Raw genomic sequence first — 26,166 nt, 5'->3', positions numbered from 1 at the left:
AGTTTAACTTAAACTCACATTACAAAATTATTGTATTTATTTAAACTAATATTGTTTTTTAAATTCTAAATTTATCCTCACCATGAAGATAATTTTTTAAAATTTTAAAAAATATTAATTTAAATAAAATAGAATATCAGGCTAATGTGAGAGAATATTTTTGGTACAAAAGATTGGGGCATTTTTTTTTAAAAAAGAAGCCATTAGGTAGGGTTCAAACCATGAAAGCTAATAATTTAGTGGTTTTTTTTACAAATTTTACTAAAGTCATATTTGTTAAGAAATACATAGTTATAAACTACCACTACAAAAGAGGGGTTTTTAATCAAACTAGCCCTCTTTTTTACTTCTTTCCAAAATATATTACATATTTGTTTTCACTAAATTTATTTAAAAAATTTAGATGAAATATTGATAGATTCAATTAATTTTGTCCTAATTTTTTACCTATTTAAGTTTTTTTAGATAAAATGCTGACAAATTTAATTACATCTGTATTAGTTTTTTTAATTGTCACATGTAAATGCTAATTAAATCAGTGACTTATATATTAACAAGTTACGTGAAACAAATTTTTTAATATTAAGTTTAATATATAATATATTTTAAAATTTAAAAGACGCCTAATTTGATAAAAAAAAAGAGGGAGTACAAGCATTTTACACCCTATTGACTATTTTATAAATAAAGCCCTCTCTTTTTATTATTTACAAGTGAACCCCTCTATTCGCTACAAAAGTGCCGAGTCACATCTTACTTTTTGATTGAGAGATATAATTTAACTCGATGAACCAAATTAAACCTCTAAAATAGCTCGAAGAACAAATTAAAATATCAAAATTTAATAGAAATAGATTAAATAAAGCCTCTAATCGCATCCGTTAAACGATTAATAGATCAAATACCATACTTAGGGAAGTGAGATAAAAGTAATTTAGATAATATAAAAGTAATTTAAATTTCACCTAATTCAGGGTGTTGTCCAGTATTTTAGCAAATAGAAGGTTTTATTTGTAAATAACAAAAAGATTCCTTAATAATAATTAATACTGATAATTTGAAAGTTTTTCAGTGGTAATTATATTAAAATCCTTTACTTATAAAACAAATTAATAAATAAACATTCAGAAAGGTCTCAGATAGAAAAAGCTGGCACCCTTGCATGCCAACAAAAGCCACTCCTCTTCACCCCCTTTCCCCCCTTCACTCTCTCTCTCTCTCTCTATCTCTCTCTGTCCTTGCTTCCTTCCAATGGCCCCATCCTCCAACGCATCTCCATCTCTTTCCCCCCTTCTCACTCCACCGCCTAGATCTCCATCTTCCCCACTCTAAACCTAACTCCAGGAAATGCCGACCGTCGGCTTAAAGCTCTACAGCCTCTTCTTCAAGCTCCTCCTCCGCCACCGCCTCCAATCCCTCTCCTCGTCGTCGTCGTCGTCCTCCTCCGACGATCCCTTCGGCGTCGCCTCCCGCCCCGACGAGTCCACCGCCGCTGCCAACCCTTCCTTCTCCACCGACGGCGTCGCCACTAAGGACATCCACATCGACCCTCTCACCTCCCTCTCTATCCGCATCTTCCTGCCCAACCCCTCCCTCCTCTCCTCCTCTCCTCCTCCCCTCCCTCCCCTCCCTCTCCGCCGCAATAGCTTCCCTTCCAACCACCAACACCCTGCTCCCCCCTCCCCCTCCCCCTCCCGCCGCAACAGCTTCGCGGCGAATCTCGACTCGGCCGCCTCATACCGCGGGTACCTCCCCGCCGCAGGAGCTCGGAGGGCGAGGCTGCCGGTCGTGATCCAGTTCCACGGAGGGGCGTTCGTTGCCGGGAGCTGCGACTCGGTGGCGAATGACCTGTTCTGCCGGAGGATCGCGAAGATGTGCGAGGTGATCGTGGTGGCTGTGGGGTACCGGCTTGCGCCGGAGAGCCGGTATCCGGCGGCGTTCGAAGACGGGGTGAAGGTGGTGAATTGGATCGCGAAGCAGGCGAATCTGGCGGAGTGTAGGAAGTCGATGGGGAAAGGAGGAGGGGGTGCGGCTGCGGAGAATGGCCACAGGCGGATTGTTGATACCTTCGGGGCGTCGATGGTTGAGCCATGGCTCGCAGCCCATGCCGATCCTTCCAGGTTCTTTACCTGTGTCTTCTTCATCTATCTATTCTTGGTTTCGACCTTTGCATTGCTTCAAAAGAGTGATCAACACTGCTATCGGTAATGTTCTAAGAGCTAATTTAGCCATCAGATAAGAAACCACAGCTCTTTCAAATGGGTGTTACACTGTACCAGACATGTTTTCAAGGATAGGAAAGTTTTTGTATGTTGAGAGTATGAAATAGAGTGAGGAAGCACTTGATTTCCAATGGACGAAATTCCCTGTAGGATTCTATATTTGATTATGAGCTGGGGAATAGTATGTTGGGTACAAAATTCTTCTAGCATGAGGGTAGTTGGAGAAAGAACACTTGGATATGCCCTATCATTGTCTTTGATTGATGAGTGGTGAATCTTGAGAAGTAACTCACTGTTAAATTGTAGGATAGCATTGGAGAATTGTGATATATCATATGAGCTACTCTTATTTGCTCATAGTAGATTATGAGAAGTAACTCACCGTTGGCTGCTAGTGCAATATGAGATTCAGATCTAAGAGGAGTTATTTTGGAGAAGATGATTTGATTCTAGTTTCCTTTATGATGAGTTTTGTGTGAGCTCTCCGATGATGAATTTGATTTGGAAGTTTCTTTAAATTAAACACGTTAGAACTATTAACTGATTGCTAGGTTTCTTTCTGTATGTACTGCATGTATTTTGATAGGTGCTCTTTACTTGTTTTGGGATCAATGCACTTGTGCTCTTTTCCATGAATTTGATCATCTCATGGGGCAACTCACTCTGTGATTGCTCTTTTATTCATTTGCATACATAATTTCAGACCTTTATGTTTTGCTTTATCTTCTTTTTTTCCTTATATACTATGCTTTTGCTATTAATAATATTTTGACTCTTCACAGAGCATTTCCTTATGTGATTATTGTTCTTGATACCTATTGATGCTTTCAAAGCTTTAGTGTAATGTTGGAATTATTCCGTAACTTGCATCATCCTTCATGCCTTTATCCAACTATGTGGGATCAGTTCTGGCATGTCTTAGATGCTTTTCATTATAGTGCAATCCTTCTATGATTGTTTCTTCGTCATTTAGTGTTACTTTTTTAATAATACTTTCCATGAATGTTCTTGCATGGATAAATTACAAATGACCCTTATGTGGTAATGCTTAAAATTAAACTATCTCTCTAAATTTTCATCTGTATCACTTTGCCTCTTGTGGTTAACACTAATGTGAAAAACTGGATAGTTGTTAATGGAGCCGACAAATTACTGTAATACCCCTATGATAGTAATTATCTCATTGTTTGAGCAACTATAAATCTACTACTAATATTTTTAAGATGATTGAGACATTTTATTTCATAATCATGTATTTGAAGGTAGTTACATAGTAATAGAGAGATGATAATGAAAATTGTAATAGAAGGAGAAGGGATAGAAGAGAGAAAAATGTATTTTGTTGTAAGTTTGAAGAATGGATATGGTGAGTAAATATAATAGAAGAAGGGAAATTTTGACATTTTGATGTCCATTTTGGCAAGAAAAATCTCCCTTAGATTTTCTTTTTAAAATTAATAGTACTTATTTTGCTAAGTTTGGATTAAAAACTCAATAATTTCACATTAATCTAAACTATAGGAGGGCAAAATAATACAAATAAAATTTTAGGGGGGATGGTTTGATTATAGGCATAACCATAGGAGGGTAATTTGTAATTTAACCTTCTTCTATATTATGTCGACAAGGATTGGCTTATTACGGAAAGCCTTTTTGCTAAAGCGATTTCAAGATGGGCACATGGCACATGCTTACTGGCATAGATCAACATGGGTTGGTTCACCATTCATGAGCACACATACATTGACTCTAGTGCTTGACAAACATTTATCAAGGTTTGGAAACTCGGGATTTGGATCAGCTGCCAAAAAGAACGATGTATATCAACCGTATTGGATCAGATTATTTCTAATTATATAAAATTCTAAATACTATTTTAAAAAATAGGAACATTTCTAAAAATTTAGTAAAAATGTCGAAACATAAAAAAATAATAATCACTCGCATATGAAGTCTAAAAACTAAAAAAAGTACTAAACATACTCAAAACTTTAATAAATACCGAGCTAGCTTTCGTTAAAAATTTGGTTACAATCAAGACGGAGAGAGAGAGAGAGAGAGAAGAAACTAAAAAGAAAAAAAGATGCAGCGAAGAAAAAGAGAAGAGAGTGAGAGAAATAAATAAAATAAAATAATAAATCACATACCCAAGGTAGTTAGGGCTTGCTAGAACTGAATCTCTGCATCGGAGAAGCAATGGCTTTGGTAGGGAGAAAAGGAAAGAAAAATTGAAAGGAGAGAGGAAGGCAATGGGAATGGGAACATCACTTATTGATCTAACTAGGTTGACCCAAATTAGCCGATCCCACGTGGTCCCAATCTATTGACTGGGATCGAGCCTGGAATGGGATCAGCCAACCTTTTGGCTCATGGCATTTATTGACACAAATTGATGCCCTTATACAGGGTTTTAGAAAGATCCTGCATTCCTGCTAATGTATTGGTATCCATAAGGTACTTTCACAATATGTGCAAATCTGCAAACTTGCAAAGGCCTGCATGCTTGTTATGCAAACTCCAAGGCAATCACCATCCTAGTTGTGTGGGCATTTCACCTAGCCACCTAGGCCATAAAGAGTTCATCACTTTTTCATTTTAATCATATATCTCCTTTATATTTAATAAAAGACCTTTTATCCGGTCAACTTCTGAATTTTTCATTCTCATTGCCAACAGTTAGTTTGTGCTGTATTTTTGTGTGATAACCATAACCATAGAGGTTTGCAGTTCCTTTTTTTCCCTTTCATTTAGTTCACCTCAATAAGGTCTACTTTGCATGTTGGATGCTTGGAGCATCTCATGTTCTATAGTGTCGTTAATAACTCCATATCAATGCACACTTCCATCCTTTAATCTTGTTGATGCTATTTAATTGTAATCATGTACTCATATGTTACTCCACCTTCTTGTTCTTATGGCATCATTCGACATACATTTAGATGTTAGAGATTCACTGGAGTGTGCAGCCTATCCACCAGAAGAATACATACAGTTGGAGTTAGAAAAGAAAAGATGAAGTAATTTATCATATATTAGAAATGTAATATCATGGGCCATACTTGGATATTCCACTTCCATTGATATTCAAAAACTCTAATCTGCTTAACTTGTCTCTTGGTGCACAAATGGACAATTCATGGGGTTTTACTTCTTTCTTATCATACTTTGCAAATAATCTACTATACTATTTGCAATTTAAGAACCACATGGCTCTTGGACTCATGTACAGGCAATTGTGGTGGTGTAACTGAAAACCGACGGATTGGTCTAGGACTTGACACCATGACATAATCATGTAGAAGAACTAGCATGATACAGAATTAAATAATCAAGTTTTATAAGCCTGTTTTGTGCTTGCTATTCTGAATATCTGTTTGGACAGTGAAACATAACATAAATGAAAAATCTTAAATTGTTCTTAATGATTACTATTCTCAAGGGCTTTCTTGTTATGATTTTGAAGAGATTTGTAGTGCCTGTCCATGCTTTTCTAGAATCCACATTTCAATTTGCAGCTTCAATCCAAGGGAAAGGCAGCAGAGCATCACATTAAGTTACAACTTGGAATTACTTATCTTTAAAATGGATATATGGTTAACTGACTCTCTATAGTTGATTTTAGAAGATTTAGTTTTGGTTTTGCATCCTGATATAGTACTTGAACCAAAGATGATGTGATTTTGGACAAAGAAAAAGAAGGGAAGGAAGACAAAGAAATAACAAATTATGGAGAGAAAAATGTGGTATAAGAGAGAAATATCTGCAGAAACTTTGTCCTTTATATTCATGTAGGTTTCTGCATCAGGTAAGAAAAGTTAAAAGAAGTAAAGGTGATACATTTTTCCACCAGTAAAAAGGTAAAGAATATATCTATCTTCTTACTAAACAGAATGCTAGAAATTTAGGAGAGTACTAATTACATTTTAAAGGGTACTAGTATGCTATATCTTTTCAATGGACACAACAACATTCATGCTTCTTAGGATTTTTCCGTTTTCAATCTCAGTGTCAAACAAAGACCTCTAAAGAGCCATAGTTACCTAATGCATTCAACATTTATGCTACTTAGGATTTTTCTGTTTTCAACCTGTGTCAAACGAAGACCTCTAAAGGGCCATAGTTAAGGTTGATATTCTGAATTGTCCTTTTCATAATGGAAACAAAATGTTGGTCAAACTAAGCACGCAATGTTGTTTTTTTCTAGTCTCAACCACAGATCACTTGGTATCTTAGGGCTTGTTAGGTTTGTGTTCAGAGAAGGTCTCTAAATTAGTTCAGGGATCCATAATTTGGTTCAATAATCAAATATATTTTTATCCTTTTTATACCTAACCAAGTTCACTCTTCAAAAAATTAAGACTAAGAAATAAGAACCAACTAATTAAGTTCGGAGCTTAGCTTCAAGCTAAACAAGACCGTAATATTTTACAAACATTTTACCACTTCATAACATCATCAAATGTTATTAGCACACCATATTATGCAAATTACTGTGAACTCATTTCTTCTCTCTCGATATGCAAGATTAGTTATCTATTCAGTTTCTTGTTATATGGTATACGTTACTAGATAATCCTAATCCTCACCCATAATTTTATAACTAATCCCCATCATGGCCGATTGGATTTGCTATATATATTGGTTATAATTCATCACCTTCTATGTCTACAAACCCATTTCTCAATCTGTGGCCAGTTATCCAACGAGAACATGACCCCAACAGTGAAAATTGAGCTCAAATTTTTCCAAGTGTGAATGACTTCTCCATTCTATTCAAAAATGCGATCCATGCAGCGCCTTTTCTTAGCCTCCTATTATTACAGTTGAATTGTTAGTTTCACTCCTATTGGTTTCATACAAGACTTAGCTGTCACAGACTCAACTGTCCAAAATGTGAAAACAAGCAAGTAAAGAATGTTTTCCTCCTGTTAATCAAACTTCAATGTAGTTCTTCATCCCATTGTTTTGGCAATCAAGAATTATGACATGGTTCATTGAATATCCCCCTAGTTCTTACTTTTTTTCACAATTGGCAATAAAAGGATCATTGAGAGTTTGTTCATCTTGGGTTATAATCTTCAAATATCTTTGAACCAAAGTAGGAGATTGAGAAACTAGGTTGTTTAATGCGAGGCATGTATTGTTATCCTTCTATTCAGTGATTAATGTTTTCAGGACTTCCTAGTTTTTTTAGTGCTTATAAATGAAAAATTCTCAAAAGTAATAAGCCAGTGTTACTGTTTCAAAATCTTGACATACAATTTGAATCTAAGTATTTCCATGAAATGTACAACTATTTTGGGCAGCATGCTGTGAATTGCTGGCATGTCATATGCCAACTAGTGCTGACCTGCATAGACTGGCACAACAATCTTTCTTGCAGATGCACATAAAGTTGTATTAAGTATGCTAGCATTGTGTTTTATGTATTAACACAGAATGTGGAAAAAAAGGGCAAAGATTGATTAAAGAAATAACATACCTTTTACTTTAACCACATGCTAATTTTGTTCTCTACTATAACTGGGATGGAAGTGGAAGAACAACAAACCGTTAATATTTAAAAGCAGGGAGCCGATAGTTGTGTTATCTCCCTGCAGCAAGGTCTCTCCAAATGTAGCCCTATCCAAGGTCCAACTAAAACAATATTCATTTCACCTTGTGTATAGCAACCTTTAGATAGCTTATTACTGTGTCAATGTTTGATTAATAAAATGCGCTTTGTCTTCCTTGTACTTCAGTTTTCCATCTTCCACTTATGATAAATAATAAACAATTTCTTCCTGCAGAATAAGAAAATGATACAGTTTTCTGTTTTTTAACCTGTAGTTTTTGTTTCATTGGTTGGATCTCTACAACAATTTACTGATAGTTCGATCTACCATGATGAAACAGGTGTGTTCTCCTTGGTGCAAGCTGTGGAGCAAACATTGCAGATTTTGTGGCGCGGAAGGCAGTTGAGGCTGGAAATTTGTTAGATCCTGTCAAGGTGGTCGCACAGGTCCTTATGTACCCGTTCTTCATGGGCAGTGCGCCAACACGATCTGAAATAAAGCTAGCAAACTCTTACTTCTATGACAAGACGATGTGCCTGCTCGCCTGGAAACTATTCCTACCTGAGGAAGAGTTCAGCTTAGACCATCCAGCTGCAAACCCTCTCGTACCTGGAAAGGGGCCTCCGTTGAAGAGTATGCCTCCAACCTTAACAGTGGTCGCTGAGCACGACTGGATGAAGGACCGAGCAATTGCCTACTCTGAAGCTCTCCGGAAGGTCAATGTCGATGCTCCAGTTCTTGAGTACAAGGATGCAGTTCACGAGTTTGCAACTCTTGACATCCTCCTCAAGACACCACAAGCTCTGGCCTGCACTGAAGATATTGCAATCTGGGTCAAGAAGTATATTTCTACTCGCGGCCATGAGCTGTCGTATTAGATCCAGCATCATAATCTGCAGGACGTTGAAATTATTTTCAATCTGGAAGGAGAGTTCATTGTCTTCCCAACTTCCCAAGTTACGGAATGTGAAGGCATCCCCCCTCTCGAATGGGGTGTACCTTCAACGACTGCCGCAGCTAATGATGAATCAGTGGCAGGAAATTAAGAGATCTAAAGAGAGAGATCTTGAAAATGAGCGAGAGAGAATTAATGCATTTGTTGGTGCGACTTAGGTGGTGGTATTTTTTGTCAATCAAATTCATGGGCATAGTAGTGCAATTTTAGACGGTTACATCATCATCTTAGTCTTGTATAATATATCAAACTAGCAGGTGAATAATTTATGCTTTTTTCCTGAATTACTCTCCATGAGTAAGTAAATTTGGCTCAGCTAAATTGTACTGCTATGAACTTGAAAGTAGAAACCCAGATTCGTATGCTAACTATATAAATATCTCCATAAATGTAGGCATCAAAGTAACCAATCAAACAGTAATACAAAGGAAGCAGGAGAACCAGATCTCCACCCGTATGAATGAAACAACAAGGCACACCACAAAGACATCAAAGTAGAGCCTCCCTTCTCCAGCCTAGTAGAAGACCGAGACTGCGAGCGTGACTGCAGCGAAGGCAGCTGAGACAAGCGAAGGAAGCTCGCGGATGGAGTTACTGCCATCGTCACCGCCGGTCGGTGGCGGCACAGGGGCATCGGCTCCCATTGCTGACACGCTCATCAGAGCTACGATGAGGAAGACGACAACGGCGACTGACGAGGGTTTGATTGCAGCCATCACTAGAACTAAGATCGATCGAGAGAGAGAGAGAGAGATCTTGTTTCAATTGTCTGTGTGACAACAATGCAGTGCTCTCTATTTCCCTTTATAACATTGCATGGGAGGAGAGCTGGTCGTTGCTTAATGTATTCAAGAAAGTTGAGCTGTCTGGCTCCAAACATACAGCCCACCAAACGACGAATCGAAGCTTGCCAAGTAAGCAGCCGGCAAGACAGCTGTCTCGTTCCGATTAGCACTGTTCATCATATAATACATACTACCAAATTAGGGCAGCCGCCCGGGGCTGCCCGCTGCCCGTTGCCGTGTAGATTATGATAATCAAGTCAAGGTAGACCTAACGAAAGGCCGGGAAAAGAAGCTTCTACGATTGAGCTACAGACGGAAGCCGTGTGATGAAGTCTCCATTTCAACTAATCTTTTCTTTTCTTTTTTCTAGCAAGTTTCGATCGTATGAGAGATAAAATAAAAGAAGAAGATGAGATTAAAAAACCAAAGAACTTTGTCTGGCAATTCATCAACCACCTCGTAAGCTTGCACGGCAGTTCGCTGGGTCCACACACACACACACCTAACCTTTGAAGAAGAATGAATGTCTTTTGAAATATCACACACTAATATACATATAAATAAATATCATATTGTTATCATAAATTTTTTTTTAACCGTTATCATAATTTTGATGGAAGTTATAGAAGATAGAAGTAATTTTTAATTTTTATTTTCTTAGAAAAATTTGTATATAACACCTTATTTTATAACGTAATTATAGTTTACACCCTATATCTTTACTATTTATATGTGTAGAAAATATTTTAGGTTAGATTTGAACTTACACCGTCAGAATATTTTGTTAAGTAAAGATATTTTATATTTAAAATAACTAAAATGCTCTTATTTTTAAAATGACTAAAATGTCCTTAGTACGACTTGATTGAAAAAAAATTAATAATTTTTTTAGTTTAGTTAACTTAACTCAGAGATTTGATTAAATTTAACTAACCGATCTAACGGCAGAGTATTTTTTACACATATCCGCTAAATCATAGGACTCGATTTATAAATAGTAAAAGTATAGGGTGTAAACCAGAATATCTTTAAAAGACAGGAGGGAGTTATATGCAATTTTTCTTACCTAAGCTTTTTAGGTCTCTTTTACATCTATACCCTTTAAAAATCACTTATTTATTTGTACACCCCTTTTAAAATTCATTAAAAATCACTCGTGGAAAAAGTTTCTTTAATAATAAATACTCCAAATAAATGACCAAGACTTGCATGGGTCTTTTGATAAGAATGAATTAGATGCAAGAAAACCCTTCTACTAATCCTAATTGTCTGATTAGGAGGATCATGGCAATTAATACTTTCCATCATCGTTTACTACTGCATAACGAAAGCAATTGATCACCATGATGTAGAGTGGTAGACATAATTAAAGATCCAAGTGATCATTATCATCTACTGCTAAATTAATAGTTTATTATGGATTCATAAGTCTTTTTAAATGGGTAGACTTTTTCTCAATCTTATATATATGCAGACTACTTGGACTAAGAAGCCATTAAATTGTAATCTTGGCTCTAATCCCACTCAAAAGAACTGCTAGAAAAAAAGCTAAAGAAAATTAAAGAAAAAAATAATCTTAGTTCACACTCAAATATGCATAAGAAAGTTTGAGGAAGCTTCTCTTTTGTCATACCAAATCCTCAACTTATACAAATTAGGTTAGAAAATTAATTAGGAGAGAAATATGAAGAGGAATGATCAAATAAGCTACTAATATTATTATGTTAGTCACTCAAATTGGAAGACATACACATACACACGGAAGGTGGTTAATGAAAGGCAATGTGAAGATGACATTTTATCCTTTGTCCTCTTAAATTTCTAACAAAATGTTAATACTGTGTTTCAAGACCACCGCTGTATCCCGATGGTCGAATCCTATCAGCTGACAACAAAGGTGAGGGGGTTCACTTCCCTGATAGATATTGAGATTTTGGTTTTCTCATCGCAGTGGTATATACCCACATATTGAGTCTCGTTTTTTTTTATAGGCTCGCATAGCTGTCTAATATATATATATAGGAAGTCGAGTCTCTTTGTTTAGTTTATAAATAGCTTATAAGCTAAGAATATCTTTGATAGAATATTTTATGTATTATTTTACTTGTGGAATTTATTTTTTGTTATATTGAAAAACACCTTGAGGTAAATTTAGCTTAATACTTGCTGATGACTAGAGAATATTCCATCATTTAAAACAAAAATTAAATACCTAAAATTGCCCTCAATAATAATGTTGACCAAAGAGGACAATTATATTGCAATAGAGTTGAGTAGAGTAGATTTGAAGCCACCAAAACTCTTTGTATGCGTGTGAGAGGGAACTTAGACCTTTTCATATTCCAACTATGCAATGAACTTCTATACAAGTGTTATAATGTTCTTCAAAGGTTTTGACTTGAAGTTTATATGATATCCAACTACTACGAGTTGGACCAAAAATAAAAAAATAAAAAAAATAAGAAGAATAAATAAATAATAAAATTTAACAAACGTTTTGATACATTTCAAGTCATTTATTAAAATTAAATTTTATTTAATTTTGAAAGGAAGAACTCTTTCTTATTATGTGAGACTTGGTGTGAGGGAAAGCTGCGAGGGATAAGAATTATTTTTTGAGCTCTTTATTCTCGTCCTCGTCCCTCCTTCGTATCATTTTAAAAACTTGTTCGCAGTGCAATTATTGAAGTCTTTGTTTATCTCCATACTATGATAGTATCAGGATTTTTCTAATATGAACTCTGATTAGTATTATTTTACATGCATTAGAAAACTTATTTAATTCTCTAAAATTTAATCTCTAATGAGTATTTTTATATTCGATCGTTTATATAATAAAATTAACTTTTTTTTTCTCTCTCCTTTGTTCATATCTTTCTTATAATAATCCCAATTGATATTATTTTATGTGTTGGAAAGCTTATTTATTTCTTTATAATTTTGTATCTAATAAGTATCTTCAAATTTAACTATTTAAATAATAAAATTAAAAAAAAATCACCATTTTATTCATATTTTTGAAAATACTTAGTAGTGATAAAATTTTAGAGCATTAAATAAAATTTTAGACGCATATAAAATAATATAATTCAGAATTCTTATGAAAAGAATATGATAATATGGGTGAATGAAATATATTACTCAGATTAAAAATTTTAAACCTCTGAAATAGTTGAATTGAAAATACTCGTCACATATAAAGTTACAAATGATTGAATAAGCATTCCGGTGCATATAAAATATGTCAGTCAAAATTGTTGCAAGAAAGATATTATTCAAATTGATCATTTTAAATTTTAAATTTTAAACATGATTAGATTTGAAAATACCCATTAGAGAAAAATTGCATAGGACTTTTTGACGTATATAAAAAAACATCGAAGTTTTTATGAGAAATATATGACATAAATAATGAATGAAATATAATTTAATTATTCAAATCGATAAATTTATATTTTGGAAAATTTACATATAACATCTTATCTTTTAACGAAATTCTATATTTTTACTATTTATAAATTGAGCTCTATAATTTAACGAATATGTAGAGAAAACATTCTGTTGTCAGATATGTTAGTTAAACTTAACTAATCTCTGAGTTTAGTTAACTATACTAAAAATAAAAATACTATCAACTAAGTCACATTAAGGGTATTTTAGTTATTTTAGAAATAAGAGCATTTTAGTTATTTTAAAAATAAAATATCTCTACTTAATAGAATAATCTTACAGTGTTAGTTCATAATAAAATAAATAAAATTTTCAACGCATATAAAAAATATCGATCAATGTTCATATTAAAAAGATCCATACAGTATCATATGATATGGAGGAGGAGGGGAACGAGGATGGATAGCTTAAAAAATGGTGACGGCTTTTTCCTCGCACCAAATCTCACATCAAAAGAAGAGTTTTTTTATATCTAAAATACTCTATATTTTGCGTATGAATGAAAAACACGTCTTATTAATACAAAATTATTAGAAACTTTTAAAATATAAGGCAAGGGCAAATCAATCAAAAAATAGTGAAAATAGGGACTTTGTAATAGAAATATAATTAGGAAGAGTGCAATAAAAAACGTATCTAAATTTTTGAGACAAAAGTATAATAGATTAATATGAAACTATTATATATTTCATCAAAATTAACATTAAAACTATAGAAATATTAAAAGAAGAGATTTTTCCTACATGAATGGACATCCAGAGGTACAAAATTTACTCACATATTTTATTCTTTGAGTTTAAAATAAAAATGTATTTTCTTATTCGCTCCTTTAAAGACTGTAAGTCTCTAATCTTAGTTCTCTCTCAATTAATATGCATCTCCATTTAAATATATGATCATAGGATAAAATATCTTAATTATCTCATAGTTGCTCAACTAATGAGACTATTAATATCACATGGATATTATTATAGTTATTTCATGGCTATATTAACGGCTAGTTAGTTTTTATATTAATCTAAACCGCGTAGAGAAAAAGTGATACAAATAAAAGTTTAGAAAAATAATTTAATTTTAACCAAATGGGTGTAATTTGTAATTTATCCAATCCTTGTGTTATTATGTATTAAGAGTCTAAGTCAGCTTTAAGATTAAACAATGTACTCGCTCAATATACTTAAATATTTTTTAGAATAACTATCGTTTTTTCTCACATACCTCGTCTGAATATTTTTGTGGCACATAGACTCTTCAAATTATTAAAATTATCTCACATCTTCGACGCCGTAAACAAAATATCCCTTTGAAAAGAAAATGTAGCTGCTCAGATGACTTGCACGTAATAATTTATGGATGAAAAGTTAATGAAAACTTAATTGAAGAGATGTTTAAGATATTTTTAATGATTTAAAGAATTTATATAAAAAATAATAATAGTTCAGAAAGTGTAAGTCTATTTATCAAATATTACTTATATAATTGCTTCTATCCCTCATATTTATAGCATTCTTATCTTTTAAATTTTAATTGCCTTTATCCCATATGGATAATAAAAACTAATTTTCTATGTGGAATTTCTCCTGTAATTATATATAGATAGGAGAAGGATTGCCTCCTCTAATCTAACTAGGGTTTTGATTAAACCCCATTGAATTATACTTATGCACACTGGCCAACAAGGGATATATAACTCAAGAGATAAATCTTGGACGGCTGTGATTGAATGTGGGTGACACGTGGCAGCATCAGGAACTGTTATATTATATTATATTATTATTATTCTTGCATTTGGGTGCAGGAATATTTACATTATTGCCAAAGAAAACTTTTCAAAATATCATAACTATTTATTATAATTATATTCCTCAAAATATCATTGAGATTTCATTCAAAATTGGTTATTATTTTATTAGTTAAATCTAACTAATTACAATTACAATTATATTTATATTAAGAAAAGACCAAATCTTGTATTAGCCGATATTATAGCACATGAATAAAATATCTTTTATGCATGAAAAAAATATATTTTTTAAATTTTAAATTTAAAAATGAGCGTATTTAGTCATTTACGTGTATTTCTTTAATTTTTATTGAGCAACATTTTAGGAATTTTCTATGGATATTCATTCAAAATTATATATATTAGAAATGGGACATAATATTCGAGCAAAAGTAATTTGAAATGATTATTATACGTATATTAGACTCTCTACGTTGTTATATCATATGAGAGTATTTTTGTCAATTTAGAAATACTACTTTATACGTAGAAAGTATAGCGATAATTATTATATCTTATGATTTTATATAAAATTTTTAAATTAAGAAAAATATTTATATAGATTCCTCCGAGTGTGTCATACGATAAGAAAACGGTGATAGTTTAGAGGGTTAAGTGTAATTAATCCTACTTTAAAAAGTTTTATTAGTAAGCTAGTCATCCTCCATTTCAAAAATTCGACCGTTAACTCTCTCTCTCTCTCTCTCTCTCTTCTCGCTTATCTCTCTCCTGTTCTCCCATAAGCGAAAAAGAAATGGAAGACAAGGAAATCAAGAGCCCGACCAATCCCCGGAATCCACCAAGAAGAGCCTCGCAGGCCCCAACTTCCATGGCCAAGGAGAGCATCCTAAGCCCCGGGTTCCGGTCGGCCGCCGAAATGGCCGGGTGGGACGAGGAAGCGCTCCTCGTCGCCAGCCTCGTCGTCGAAGACACCCCTGTGAGGGATTCGCGCCACAAGAAACGTTCCAATCTCCAGTTCAAATCACCTCCGACCACCAATTCCAATAGGTTCTCATCGAATCACGATGACCCAAATCGCCGTTTGGTGTTCGTTGCCGATTAATGGGGTTTTTCCATTGCTGTAGGAAGCGAAGGTCTCGAAGGCGATCAGATAATTTGATTCCCCCACTGGTTCTTGCTCTCGATGACGATGAACAGTTACAAGATGCTGCAAAAGGTGTCTACTTTTTTTAACCTACGATTTATGTACTCGTAATGGCTTCTCATTCTTTCTTTTTCTTGGGTTTTGATTTGTAGATTCTCGTGGTGATGTTGTTGACGAAGAGAAGAAGCTATCAGACAAAGGGTCTTTGGAGGAGGAGAAATCATCGAGCAATGCATTGCCGTGTATGGATCGGCTGAAGGAAGAGCTCTCTTGCGCTGTAAGGAGATGGAGTTGATAGTCTTTTCTTTTCTTTTTTTTCTTTGATTTTGGACTCTGGATTGATCTTGACTGACTTACTTTCGAAATTTACTAGATTTGTTTGGAGATCTGTTTCGAGCCAAGCACTACTCCATGTGGGCACAGGTGAAAAACTTCGTTTTTGTTCAGAAAAAAAAATGCATTTAAAAGGAGGAAAAGATAAATTACTTAGTATATACTGTCCTCTTCTTTTGAATCCAATGTGAACATCTCTGTTTCCAGCTAGCAATTTGCCTATTGAAATATGAATTCTATTGTGACCAGTAAAAGATAAACATGACTATTGATGTTATCATCACTAGTTAGTCCATCTTGTTCCATTGTTTCAGCCTCTTAGGGGATTAACAACCATCATACTTTTGTTCTTGTTACAGCTTCTGCATGAAATGCCTGAAACATTCTGCAGCGAAATGTGGAAAACGTTGTCCGAAATGTAGGCAGCTGATCAGGTAAATCTCGCCTGCGCCCGTTATGAGTTCAAGGATTAATCCCATAAAAGAGTTGAAGCTAATGGCTCTATAACTCTTGCAGCAATGGGAGATCTTGCACTGTGAATACAGTCCTTTGGAACACCATTCAACTCCTATTTCCTGAAGAAGTAGAGGCAAGAAAGAATTCAGTTGATGCAACTCCACGGCGTAGTGGAGCCCGGGATCAAAGCCTTGAGAGAAGCAGTAGTAACACGCATAGCGATAGTAGAAGCATCAATACAAGAAGTTTCACTCAGGTTTCTCGAATGGTTGATAGGAGGGATCAAAACATCAGAAGAAGAGCAGCAGCAGTACCAAGCCAATCCGAGGATGTTGCATTGGCTTATAGGTTGCAGAGAGAAGAATTTATGGTAGCATTTCAGACTACTCGTGAGCAACAGCGAAATGCATTGCAGTCTACTCGAGCTAATCTAAGAGCAATGGCCTCCAGAGCTATTCATATTCGCACTCGAAGCCGACCGATTTAGCACTACCGATATTTGTTTTATATAAAATTTTAGTCTGTCTTCACTTTGGTAAAGATTAGAGAAGAATGTTCAGAACATTTCATTTGTTGTATCAAGTGGTCAGCTTGGTTGCTCTCTAAACAGATGATGAGCCAAAACCAAAACAACACTCTAATTGTCTCAATGGAATTATAATTGTTCCAATACCATGATATTGTTTGACTAATATATCTTTCTCACATGATATTGTTTGACTAAATCATATGCTTTTAGAATGGATGAGCTGCAAACCATGAACAAAAGATTGTTCAAACCTATTTCACCTAATCGTTCTGTAGTCTTGGCAAAGGATTAGAAGTATCAATTGAATGTCAGAATTTGAGCATTATTATTATTTTGATAGCTCAGAGTACCAGTATGGTTGAGGAATAAGGAAAAAATAAAATTAGAAGACAATGTTGAGTTATTCCAAAATATAAAGGAATTCTTTATTTTAATTTTTTGTTGGGTGTTTGGTTGCAAAAGAAAGGGGCAAGTGTTGGAATAAAAATATGGGATAAAATGATATTTGGTTGTGATAGTTAGAAATAAGGGATATAAATGATTGAATTGACCTTATTACTCATTATTTAGTTTAATGTAAATAGATATTCATTATTTCTTCTCTCGAAAGATAGAAAATATATTTAAAACTAAATATAATTTATAATTTATTTTACAATTTATCTTCTCATGGTTATCTTTACAATTGTTGGCTAAAAATAATTTGGCTTAATTAATCATAATTTAGACAATATAAATACCATCACAAGTGTTTAGTACTAAAGAGGGTAAATTAACAAATGACATTTTTTAAACAGTTTTGGTTCACCCACTAAAATTACTACCAAAGGGTCATCAATTTCACTGTTACATAAAACATAAATAGTTTAAGAATTCATTAAAAAAAAACAAGCATACTGTTTTCAATATAAAAAACTGAAAGATTCACTATTTTTAAATTAAAAACTGAAACATTGGAATATCATGGCTACAAACAATAAAATAAATCATTGATTGAAAGTAGTATTTTGCGTTATATTTTTATCATATTTTTATCTGTTCAAGTTATGATGGAAACTATTGGGATGCTCTCAATGAGATAATTACATATTATATTATTAAAATAGTTGAATTAACATAAAGTTACCGGGCATTAAATTTAAATTTAGAGAGAACCTGTCATCCTTTTTTTGTGATTCTAATAATATTTGAGCGTTTCTTCCATTCCATAGAGTTAATTCTTTATTAATCAGTTTGATGAAGATCTAACGGTTAAGATCTTCATGGGTATAATAAGAATGAAAGATATTACCGGTTCAATAGGTAATTATTATTTTTTAATATATAATCTTGCATATTATTTTTTGACAATTATATTATCTTAATATGTTATCAAGTAAAAGACATATATATAGAGTAATGTATATATATATATATATATATGTATATATATATATATATATATATATATATATATATATATATATATCAAAATAAGGGTATTATTTTTTGATGTCTTTTATAGTTAACTTGATGAAAATTTAATTATGTTTTATCACTTTAATTATTTTTTATTATTTACATATATCTCTTATTAGTTTAAGATTGATTCAAATTAAATTTTAATAGATAAAGATAGATAATTAAATTTAAATTGAAATTTATCTCCAAATAATTAAATTTAAATTATTTAATATTAAATAATATATTCTATAATTAAAGTATAATTATATTTAAGAGAGAAATCTTAAACGGCAAAAAAAAAAATGTTTAGAGCGGTTCTTCCGTACCATAAAGTTAATTATTTTTCAGTCAGTTTGATGGAGATCTAACGACTAAGATCTTCAAGGGTATAATAGAAAAATCGGGAAGTTAGGCATACTTCAAAGGTATAATAGGAAAATTAGAAAGTTAGGCCAAGTACTAGGTATGAAAACTGGCTATTATAGCGTTAGATTAATATTATAATTTTTAAAGGGGTATTGAAGTATTTGCCATAATATTTTGGTGCACAAGGCCAGTGATAAGCAGAATGGAGGAAAACACCGAGTTCAAAACAATTTTGAAACTTTCAGTTCAAAAAAGACTTAAATTGTAAGCATACTGATGGATTTAGAAGATATTTTGTTGAAAAGCTTGAGAGAAGAGAGAGTAAGAGAAAGACTAAAATGACAACTAATTAAAGTGGTATTTTCTGAAAGGTAAATATGAGTGATATCATTATTATTTTGATTTGACATGAAAAAATTTACCAATAATTTCAAAAAAAAAAATTCTATTAAAAGTTTTGTGAGGAGAGAGAAAAAGATTGAAATGATAGTTAATTAAGATAATATTTTTCCAAAGGCAAAAATGATTCTTTATTAATTTGGTTTAACTTGGTCTAAAATAATGAGAGGATAGAATTAGGTATTACTAAACTTTATGCTTTATGAGCTGATGGAGAAAAAAAAGATCCAATCCAAGATAATAGATTGCCTATCCACCTTGAACATAATAAGAGGAAAATATAAAGGAAAATTACTTCTATAACTCTTCAAAGGAGCTTGATGCATAACACAAAGTACATAAAAGAAAACTGATAGCGTGCATTTACTCAACGTAAACAAAAGTACTTGGAAATTGAAATAGTAATAAATCTCTGCAATTGATACCATAGAAAATAAGGAAGGTTTTGAGAACAATCACAGAGTAGATAAAAAGTTAGTTCTATAAGTTCACCGACCCAGAAGCACAACGCGGTCTTTCTGAACTGCTTGAGAAAGGTTGAGGTCAAAAAGTTCACACCGGATCGGCATCTCCAATTCATAAAAGGGGTTCTTCAACACATAATCCGTGTATAACTCATAGATGACTTTAAGTAGAAGTTCCATATTTTGCGTGCCAGGCTCGCAAACAACAAAGAATTTTGTTCCTGTTGGAAATAAATCACCACAGTTGTATTAGTAACAAAGCATTGAGAAATCCTCGTTCTGGCATCTTATTCCCAATTTTAAGTACATAAAGAAGTACCTTTATATTAGAGTAGAGTATAAATCTAATCTATTCTATAGCCACATTATTCGTAAGAAATTTGAACTGGATGATATAGATACTTTTAATACATTACATATTTATCAACAAAGAGGTGGAAGGCAGAACTGCAACATAGTATGAACATAGGGTTTCTAAATATCTCTTTATTAGTTAGCTCCATAATCTCAAAACCGAAAAGGAGGTTCGAATTGCAAATACTTTTGATCATTTCTGCCTTAGCATTTTATTACCATCCAGGCACCTCTGCACTTCAAATTAAGGGACTCAGTTCCGAGTTAGAATACTTAAACTAACAATCCTATGGCTAGTAGACTTGTTCCTCAAACAGAAACCATGAGATTATTAAGACTTCAAGAGACAGCAATGCAAGCAGCAGAGGACAAAACAGGCCAAGAGAATATGAATTTATTTTTATTCTATGATCGACTAGTAAAGTAATATAAACATCAACAACTTCGAATATGATTAATTTCTCCTCAACAAATAAAGGCTAGGGCCAACAAATCCTCCAAAACAGGAAGATCTCAACAATTCTCCAGCCCACTTAACCCTAGTAATCCTTTTCAGATTAAGAATTATGCCCAGTTGCAGTTCAACTTAATAATCTACCATTCTCCATCAAAGATGCCTATCCACCTATACATCTCATGCCTATTTGCTTAAGGCCATGGTATGACCTATGCAACAGAGGCCCTATTTGGATATTTTCAGTAGAAGTTTTCTCTGGGGCATTATAGTTTGATGTCATCACATTACCATGGTGAAATGTTATCATGATTGTTCCAAACTTGTGTTGTTTTGATGAAGTTTGAAATCTAAAAGCTTAAGAAATTGACCACATGGGGCCTAGAAACAAATTTAGACCAGATAGCCATCAACTTAGGTGAGGAAGCGTACAACTCATGAGAATTTAAGCCTGATTATTCTCAGTTAAAGCTGATAGCATGTTCAACAGTTTTCAATAAAAAAAGGCCAATTTTGCAATTGCCTGAGGATTTTTTTTCCACGTAAAATGCTGATATACTATGACATTAAAAGAATAAAATCATTGGGTTATTTCCAGAACCAATCAAATTCTACTATTCCAGAAGTAATCAACACTAACAAAGCAAAGCCTAACAAATGAACTAAATAAGTTTAAAAATGCCGTTTTTTTTACTGTAAAGAGGAATACCAGTGAGGGATTGGAAGCAGTGGAGATCGAAGGTATCGGCTTGGAGGAGCTCGATCCCAGTGCATCCAACGGTGGGTGATAGCTGCTGTGAGATTGCGTGCATCGAATGCCACAAACTCGCCAATCGCAAGCTATCGTTGGTGTCCATCCGACCCGCAGATCCATAATCCTTTATTCGAAAGTTGTCACCAATTTAGTTATGAGCAAGAGAAAGATGATATTGTAAAACTTCAGGGACAGATGATAGGGTTTCCAAGGGAGCTAACCTTGTAGAATATTAGGCCGCCGGATTTGTTGATGATGAAGAGGCTATAGATTGCAGCCATGGTGGACTAGGAGATCTAACGAGGTTCCAATCGAAGAAGAATATCGTGGTCTCCTACGAAGCACAGACACAGAAAAATCCTAAAAAAGAAGGATATAATACATCTAGTATACAAGAATAGATAAATATTTATAATTCTAATGACAATATATACATGTATATGTGCATAAAGTAAAAGACAACATAGATATGTAAAATAAAAAACACATGAGATTGCATTCAATATATCTATTATCTACATAAGCAATTAATAGCATAAAACAGATACCGATGCAAATCTACTGAGCATTCTATTTGATCAATAGAATGGTTCTATTTAAGATAAGCATTCTAACAACATTCCACTAACCATTCAAACGGCAATTTAACATAAGCAAGGACAAATGCAATAGAAGAAAATAAAACAGAGAAGGGACTGATGCAATTCAGAAGAGAAAATCCATGGAAGAGATGAGGGTCCGATGCAATTCAACAGAACAGAGAAGAAAACAGGAAAAAGAAAAAAATAAATAGAGAAAACAAAAGGAAAATTCCATGTAAGGAGCGGAGAAAGGAGAAATGGACAGGAGAAGCCAAGGGAGGAGAAGAAGAGGGATACCTTCTATGAGAAGCCCAGCGTCGGGAAAGGAAGAACGGGGAAGAACGTCGTAGAGAGAGGAAAGGGTTCGCGCCGCCGTCGAGAGTAGAAGAACCCTGTCAAGAGATCTAGGACGTCGTCGCCGTCGTCGCTATCGAGAGAGAACGAAGGGAGATTGGGAGATCGATACCCCATTTTTTTTTCTCCTCTTTCTCTCAGTTTAATTAACGGGTAAAGGACGATGGCTTAACGGGTTTAAAATATTATATCTACGCAATACCCGGCCGATATATACCCAATAAGACTAAATCTTATACAAAGCTTATTCAAAACATATCCAAAGCAAATCCAGCCGTATCCTAGCCACATCCAGAAATTAAATTAAGTTATTTAAACTGAATGCTTCAAAAACATATTCAATGCATAGTCAAATCGTATCTAACAATTATCCGAATCTGATACGTATCGGATACTCCACTAATATTAGAGTATTCGTGCTTTCCAAATGATCTCTATAGAAGCAAGCCGAGTTTTTAACCAAACTGATTCTTCATGGAGTATTTTTTTTAACCTTTTTAGTTCATTCACCAAATTTATTACCGGGATTGTTTTAATTGGCTTGGCTGTTATATTATGAGTCGCTTAAAATACCACTAAATTATTCAGCAATTTGTATAAAAGATAAACTGCAGAACAATTTGGTAAGTTTACTATCATAAAATGTTGAATGTTCATTCGAAAAAAAAAAAATCAAGCATATTATTTTCATTATAAAACTCTAAAGGGTTCAATATTTTCAAATTTAAGGCTGAAATGTTGGAATATCATAACTAAATCAAGAGACATAAATCATAGATTGAAATATTAGTAATTCATAGAATATTTGATCATCAAATCAGTGGAATTTTGGATTGTCAATGGCATATAGAACTTGATGGATTGTTGTATCGATGAAGGTTTTGGGTTATCGATGCTGCATAGAACTTGACAGATCACTCAATAGGTTTTCATATGTTAGTGGTGCGCAAGACTCAATGGATCAGTAAAACTTTTGCGTTCTTAGTGATGCATATAACTCGATGGATTGTCGGATCAGTGGAGGTTTTAGGTTGTCATTGATGCACATAACTCAATTGACTGTTAGATTTGTGAAGGTTTTAGTTATCAATGATGTGCATAACTCGGTGTATCATTGAATTAGTGGAGGTTTGGAGTTATCCATGGTGATGGATCGCAAATTGTTGGAGGTTTTGGATTGTCGATGATGCACAGAACTAGATAATTTGTTGGATTGATGGAGGTTTTAGGTTATGAGGGTGCACAGAATTTGATAGATTGTTGATCTGGTGGAGGTTTTATGTTATTGGTAGGTCATAGAACCCGATGGACTGCCAGATTTGTAGAGGTTTTGTGATGTTTGTAGTGTGCAAAACTTGTTGGATCGCTAGATCAGTGGAGGTTTTGGGTTGTCAGTGGTGCACAAGACACTATGGATCACTAGATCGATGAAGGTTCTAGGTTGTCAGTTGTGCAAAAAATTCGATAAATCACTAAATTGGTGGAGATTTTGGGTTATCAGTGGTTAATAGAACTCGATATATCACCAAATCAATGAAGATTTTGGGTTGTCGGTAGTGCACACTCGATGGATTATGGGATCAATGGAGTTCCAATTATTAGAGATACTAGAATTCGATGGATCACCAGACGAATGGAGATTTTTGGTTGTTTATGGTGCGCAAAGCTCGATGGATTGTTAGGTTGGTGGAGGTTTTGGGTTGCTAGTGGTGTGTAGAACTCAAATCGATTACCAAATCGATAGAGGTTTTGGATTGTCGGTGGGCACATAACTCAATAGACTGTCTAATTAGTGGAAGTTATAGATGGTTGGTAGTGCACAAAACTCGATGGACCATCGGATCAATGGAGATTTTTGGTTGTCGGTGGTGCACAAGAGTCAATGGATCGTTGGATCAATCAAGGTTTTGGGTTGTCGGTGGTCTGCAAAACTAGAAGGATCGCCAAATCGGAGGAGGTTTTGGGTTGTTAATGTGGAGATGGTAAAGGAACGAAATAGGAAAAAAAGGGGGGGGGGGGGGGGGGGGAGTGATGGATTTTAGTACTAAAGAGGGCAAAATCGTCATTTACGTTTTAGAATAAGCGATGAGTTATTTTAAAAATTTTATACCAAATAAAACCTATTTATCTATTCTAAAATATTATATTGTTTTTGGCATGAAATTTTTGGAATAAATATGATTTGTTTAGAAATAAGACACTTATTCTATCTAACCAAACAGTCAATTAATTAAGACATGGTAGCAATACAATTAATCTTCTTTTTCTCCATGTCACACAAAGGAATAGCATTTGATACTGATCACAATAGAAATGCACTTGCTTAAAAGAGCTATCATTTTATTGAAAAGAGTTGTCGGTGCTTACATCAAGCCGAGTCACTCTTTTAGCTATCAAATACAATAATATCAAAAAACTCCTTAGGCTAGGTATCCAACGAGCCCCACCTTCGGCCTCCCGCTAGCCTCCGACCAGCCTTTGCCAACTAGTCCATAGCTCTATTGCCACTCCTATACATGTGAGTAAACACAACATTCGCGAACGACGCCAAAGTGAGAGGCAGCCATTCACCAAGCCTCTAAGGCGCCACTGCACACTTTTGCCGTCTTGAAACATTTGGACCATGGTCTGAGCATCTATCTCCACTATATTCTTATCCAATTTCCCCCGTGCCTCCAAAAGTGATATCTGTACAATTTTGACCTCATAGAGTTTAGTAGAGTTTTAGAAATAGGCTCCAATCCTGCCAATTTAACCTTACCCAACGTATCCTTCACTTAAAAACTTGCACCACCTTGATAGTCACTCCCCATAAAGTACCCAACAGTGCTAATTTTGACCCATCCTTTTGGGGGAGGTTGTCACTTCTTCCTTCGAACCACTCCGGCAGTGATCTTCTTTTAGCTGGCACCTATACTCCTATGTTAGTTGAAGCGTTTTAATCACCACCACTCTTAGAGTTGTCTTCACGGAACAAAAGATTCTTTTATTGCGCTCCTTTTAAATGCCCCACATTGTGGCTGCCACTACCACCTTGGCCCAAGCATCCCCATTTGAATCCTATCCCCAAGTTCTAATTATATATTCCTTGTCCATCTAGTCCCCCATAAGCCTATCCAAACTTGCTAGCTGCGCAGCCCAAGTCCAGACCTCTAGAGCGAATCGATAGTGGAAGAATAGATGAGTTGTTGTCTCTTGGAGCAATCCACACAACTTGCAGCTGCTATCCGACCTAGCCTATCCCATATAGGTACACCCTTGTAGGCACCCTATTCTAGAACACTAGCCATAGGAAGGTTTTGATGCGAGGCACAGTTTGGATCCGCCACAACTGCTTTTACCCATCCCATCTACAACCCGTGGGATTCCTTAGATAGTTGTAAATTGACTTAGTCTTAGCTTCCCCCCTCGCATCTAAGGCCCACACCCAATTGTCTGCATTCTCACCTCCACGGCTGTTGAGAAAGCAATGTCATCGTTAAAGCCTCTCATAAGCTTGTTGTTATACCACTCTCCATGCTGCATAAGGTCAGCCACACGTGAGGATTCATTAAAATAGTGCACGTTGATGAGGCATGGCCACCTTCCGAGCGGCATCGCACCAAGCCAAATGTCCTCTAAGAGAGGTCCTTCCCTCGTTGCCAACACTCACCCTTAGCTCCTCTTTCACTCACCCTTAGCTTCTCTTTCATCGCATTCGCCGCTTGACACACTACCCTCTAGAGCCACGAATAACCTGGTCTCAGCCTAATCACCTACGATCGAATGTCCATATTTGTGCCTCGCAATAGCAACCCACAGTGTTTGCCTCTCCCGGAGAACGC

General features: G+C 34.7%; 3 protein-coding genes across 5 annotated transcripts; 2 read left to right on the top strand and 1 right to left on the bottom strand.

The window, feature by feature from the left end:
* The first annotated feature begins 1,196 nt into the window (after positions 1-1,196).
* Positions 1,197-9,660, top strand: LOC140780250 (probable carboxylesterase 16). The gene is made up of 2 exons (XM_073125666.1): positions 1,197-2,120; positions 8,118-9,660. The coding sequence occupies exons 1-2, from the start codon at positions 1,348-1,350 to the stop codon at positions 8,653-8,655; spliced, it is 1,311 nt and encodes a 436-aa protein (XP_072981767.1). The 5' UTR covers positions 1,197-1,347; the 3' UTR covers positions 8,656-9,660.
* A 5,789-nt stretch (positions 9,661-15,449) lies between these two features.
* Positions 15,450-17,313, top strand: LOC140758295 (uncharacterized). Its single transcript, XM_073094395.1, has 6 exons — positions 15,450-15,758; positions 15,836-15,927; positions 16,008-16,132; positions 16,229-16,278; positions 16,548-16,622; positions 16,705-17,313. Exons 1-6 carry the CDS (start codon positions 15,505-15,507, stop codon positions 17,129-17,131), a joined length of 1,023 nt encoding a protein of 340 aa, XP_072950496.1. The 5' UTR covers positions 15,450-15,504; the 3' UTR covers positions 17,132-17,313.
* Positions 17,314-19,662: 2,349 nt separating this feature from the next.
* Positions 19,663-22,458, bottom strand: LOC140758068 (uncharacterized). Of its 3 annotated transcripts, none has more exons than XM_073094081.1 (4): positions 22,286-22,458; positions 21,629-21,767; positions 21,363-21,531; positions 19,663-20,066 (listed from the first exon to the last, which is right to left on the bottom strand). In XM_073094081.1, the coding sequence occupies exons 2-4, from the start codon at positions 21,686-21,688 to the stop codon at positions 19,870-19,872; spliced, it is 426 nt and encodes a 141-aa protein (XP_072950182.1). In that variant the 5' UTR covers positions 21,689-21,767; positions 22,286-22,458; the 3' UTR covers positions 19,663-19,869. The 3 variants fall into 3 exon arrangements, with proteins under 3 accessions (XP_072950182.1, XP_072950181.1, XP_072950183.1); XM_073094080.1 differs by having other exon boundaries at positions 21,629-21,741; XM_073094082.1 differs by having other exon boundaries at positions 21,629-21,738.
* Between the last annotated feature and the right edge of the window lie 3,708 nt (positions 22,459-26,166).

Source organism: Typha angustifolia, chromosome 3, assembly GCF_048772165.1.
Source record: "Typha angustifolia cultivar Huaian chromosome 3, ASM4877216v1, whole genome shotgun sequence".
In the NCBI taxonomy this organism is placed as follows: domain Eukaryota; kingdom Viridiplantae; phylum Streptophyta; class Magnoliopsida; order Poales; family Typhaceae; genus Typha; species Typha angustifolia.
The sequence above is the reverse complement of the archived record's forward strand: the minus strand, read 5'-3'. Positions and strand labels throughout refer to the sequence as shown.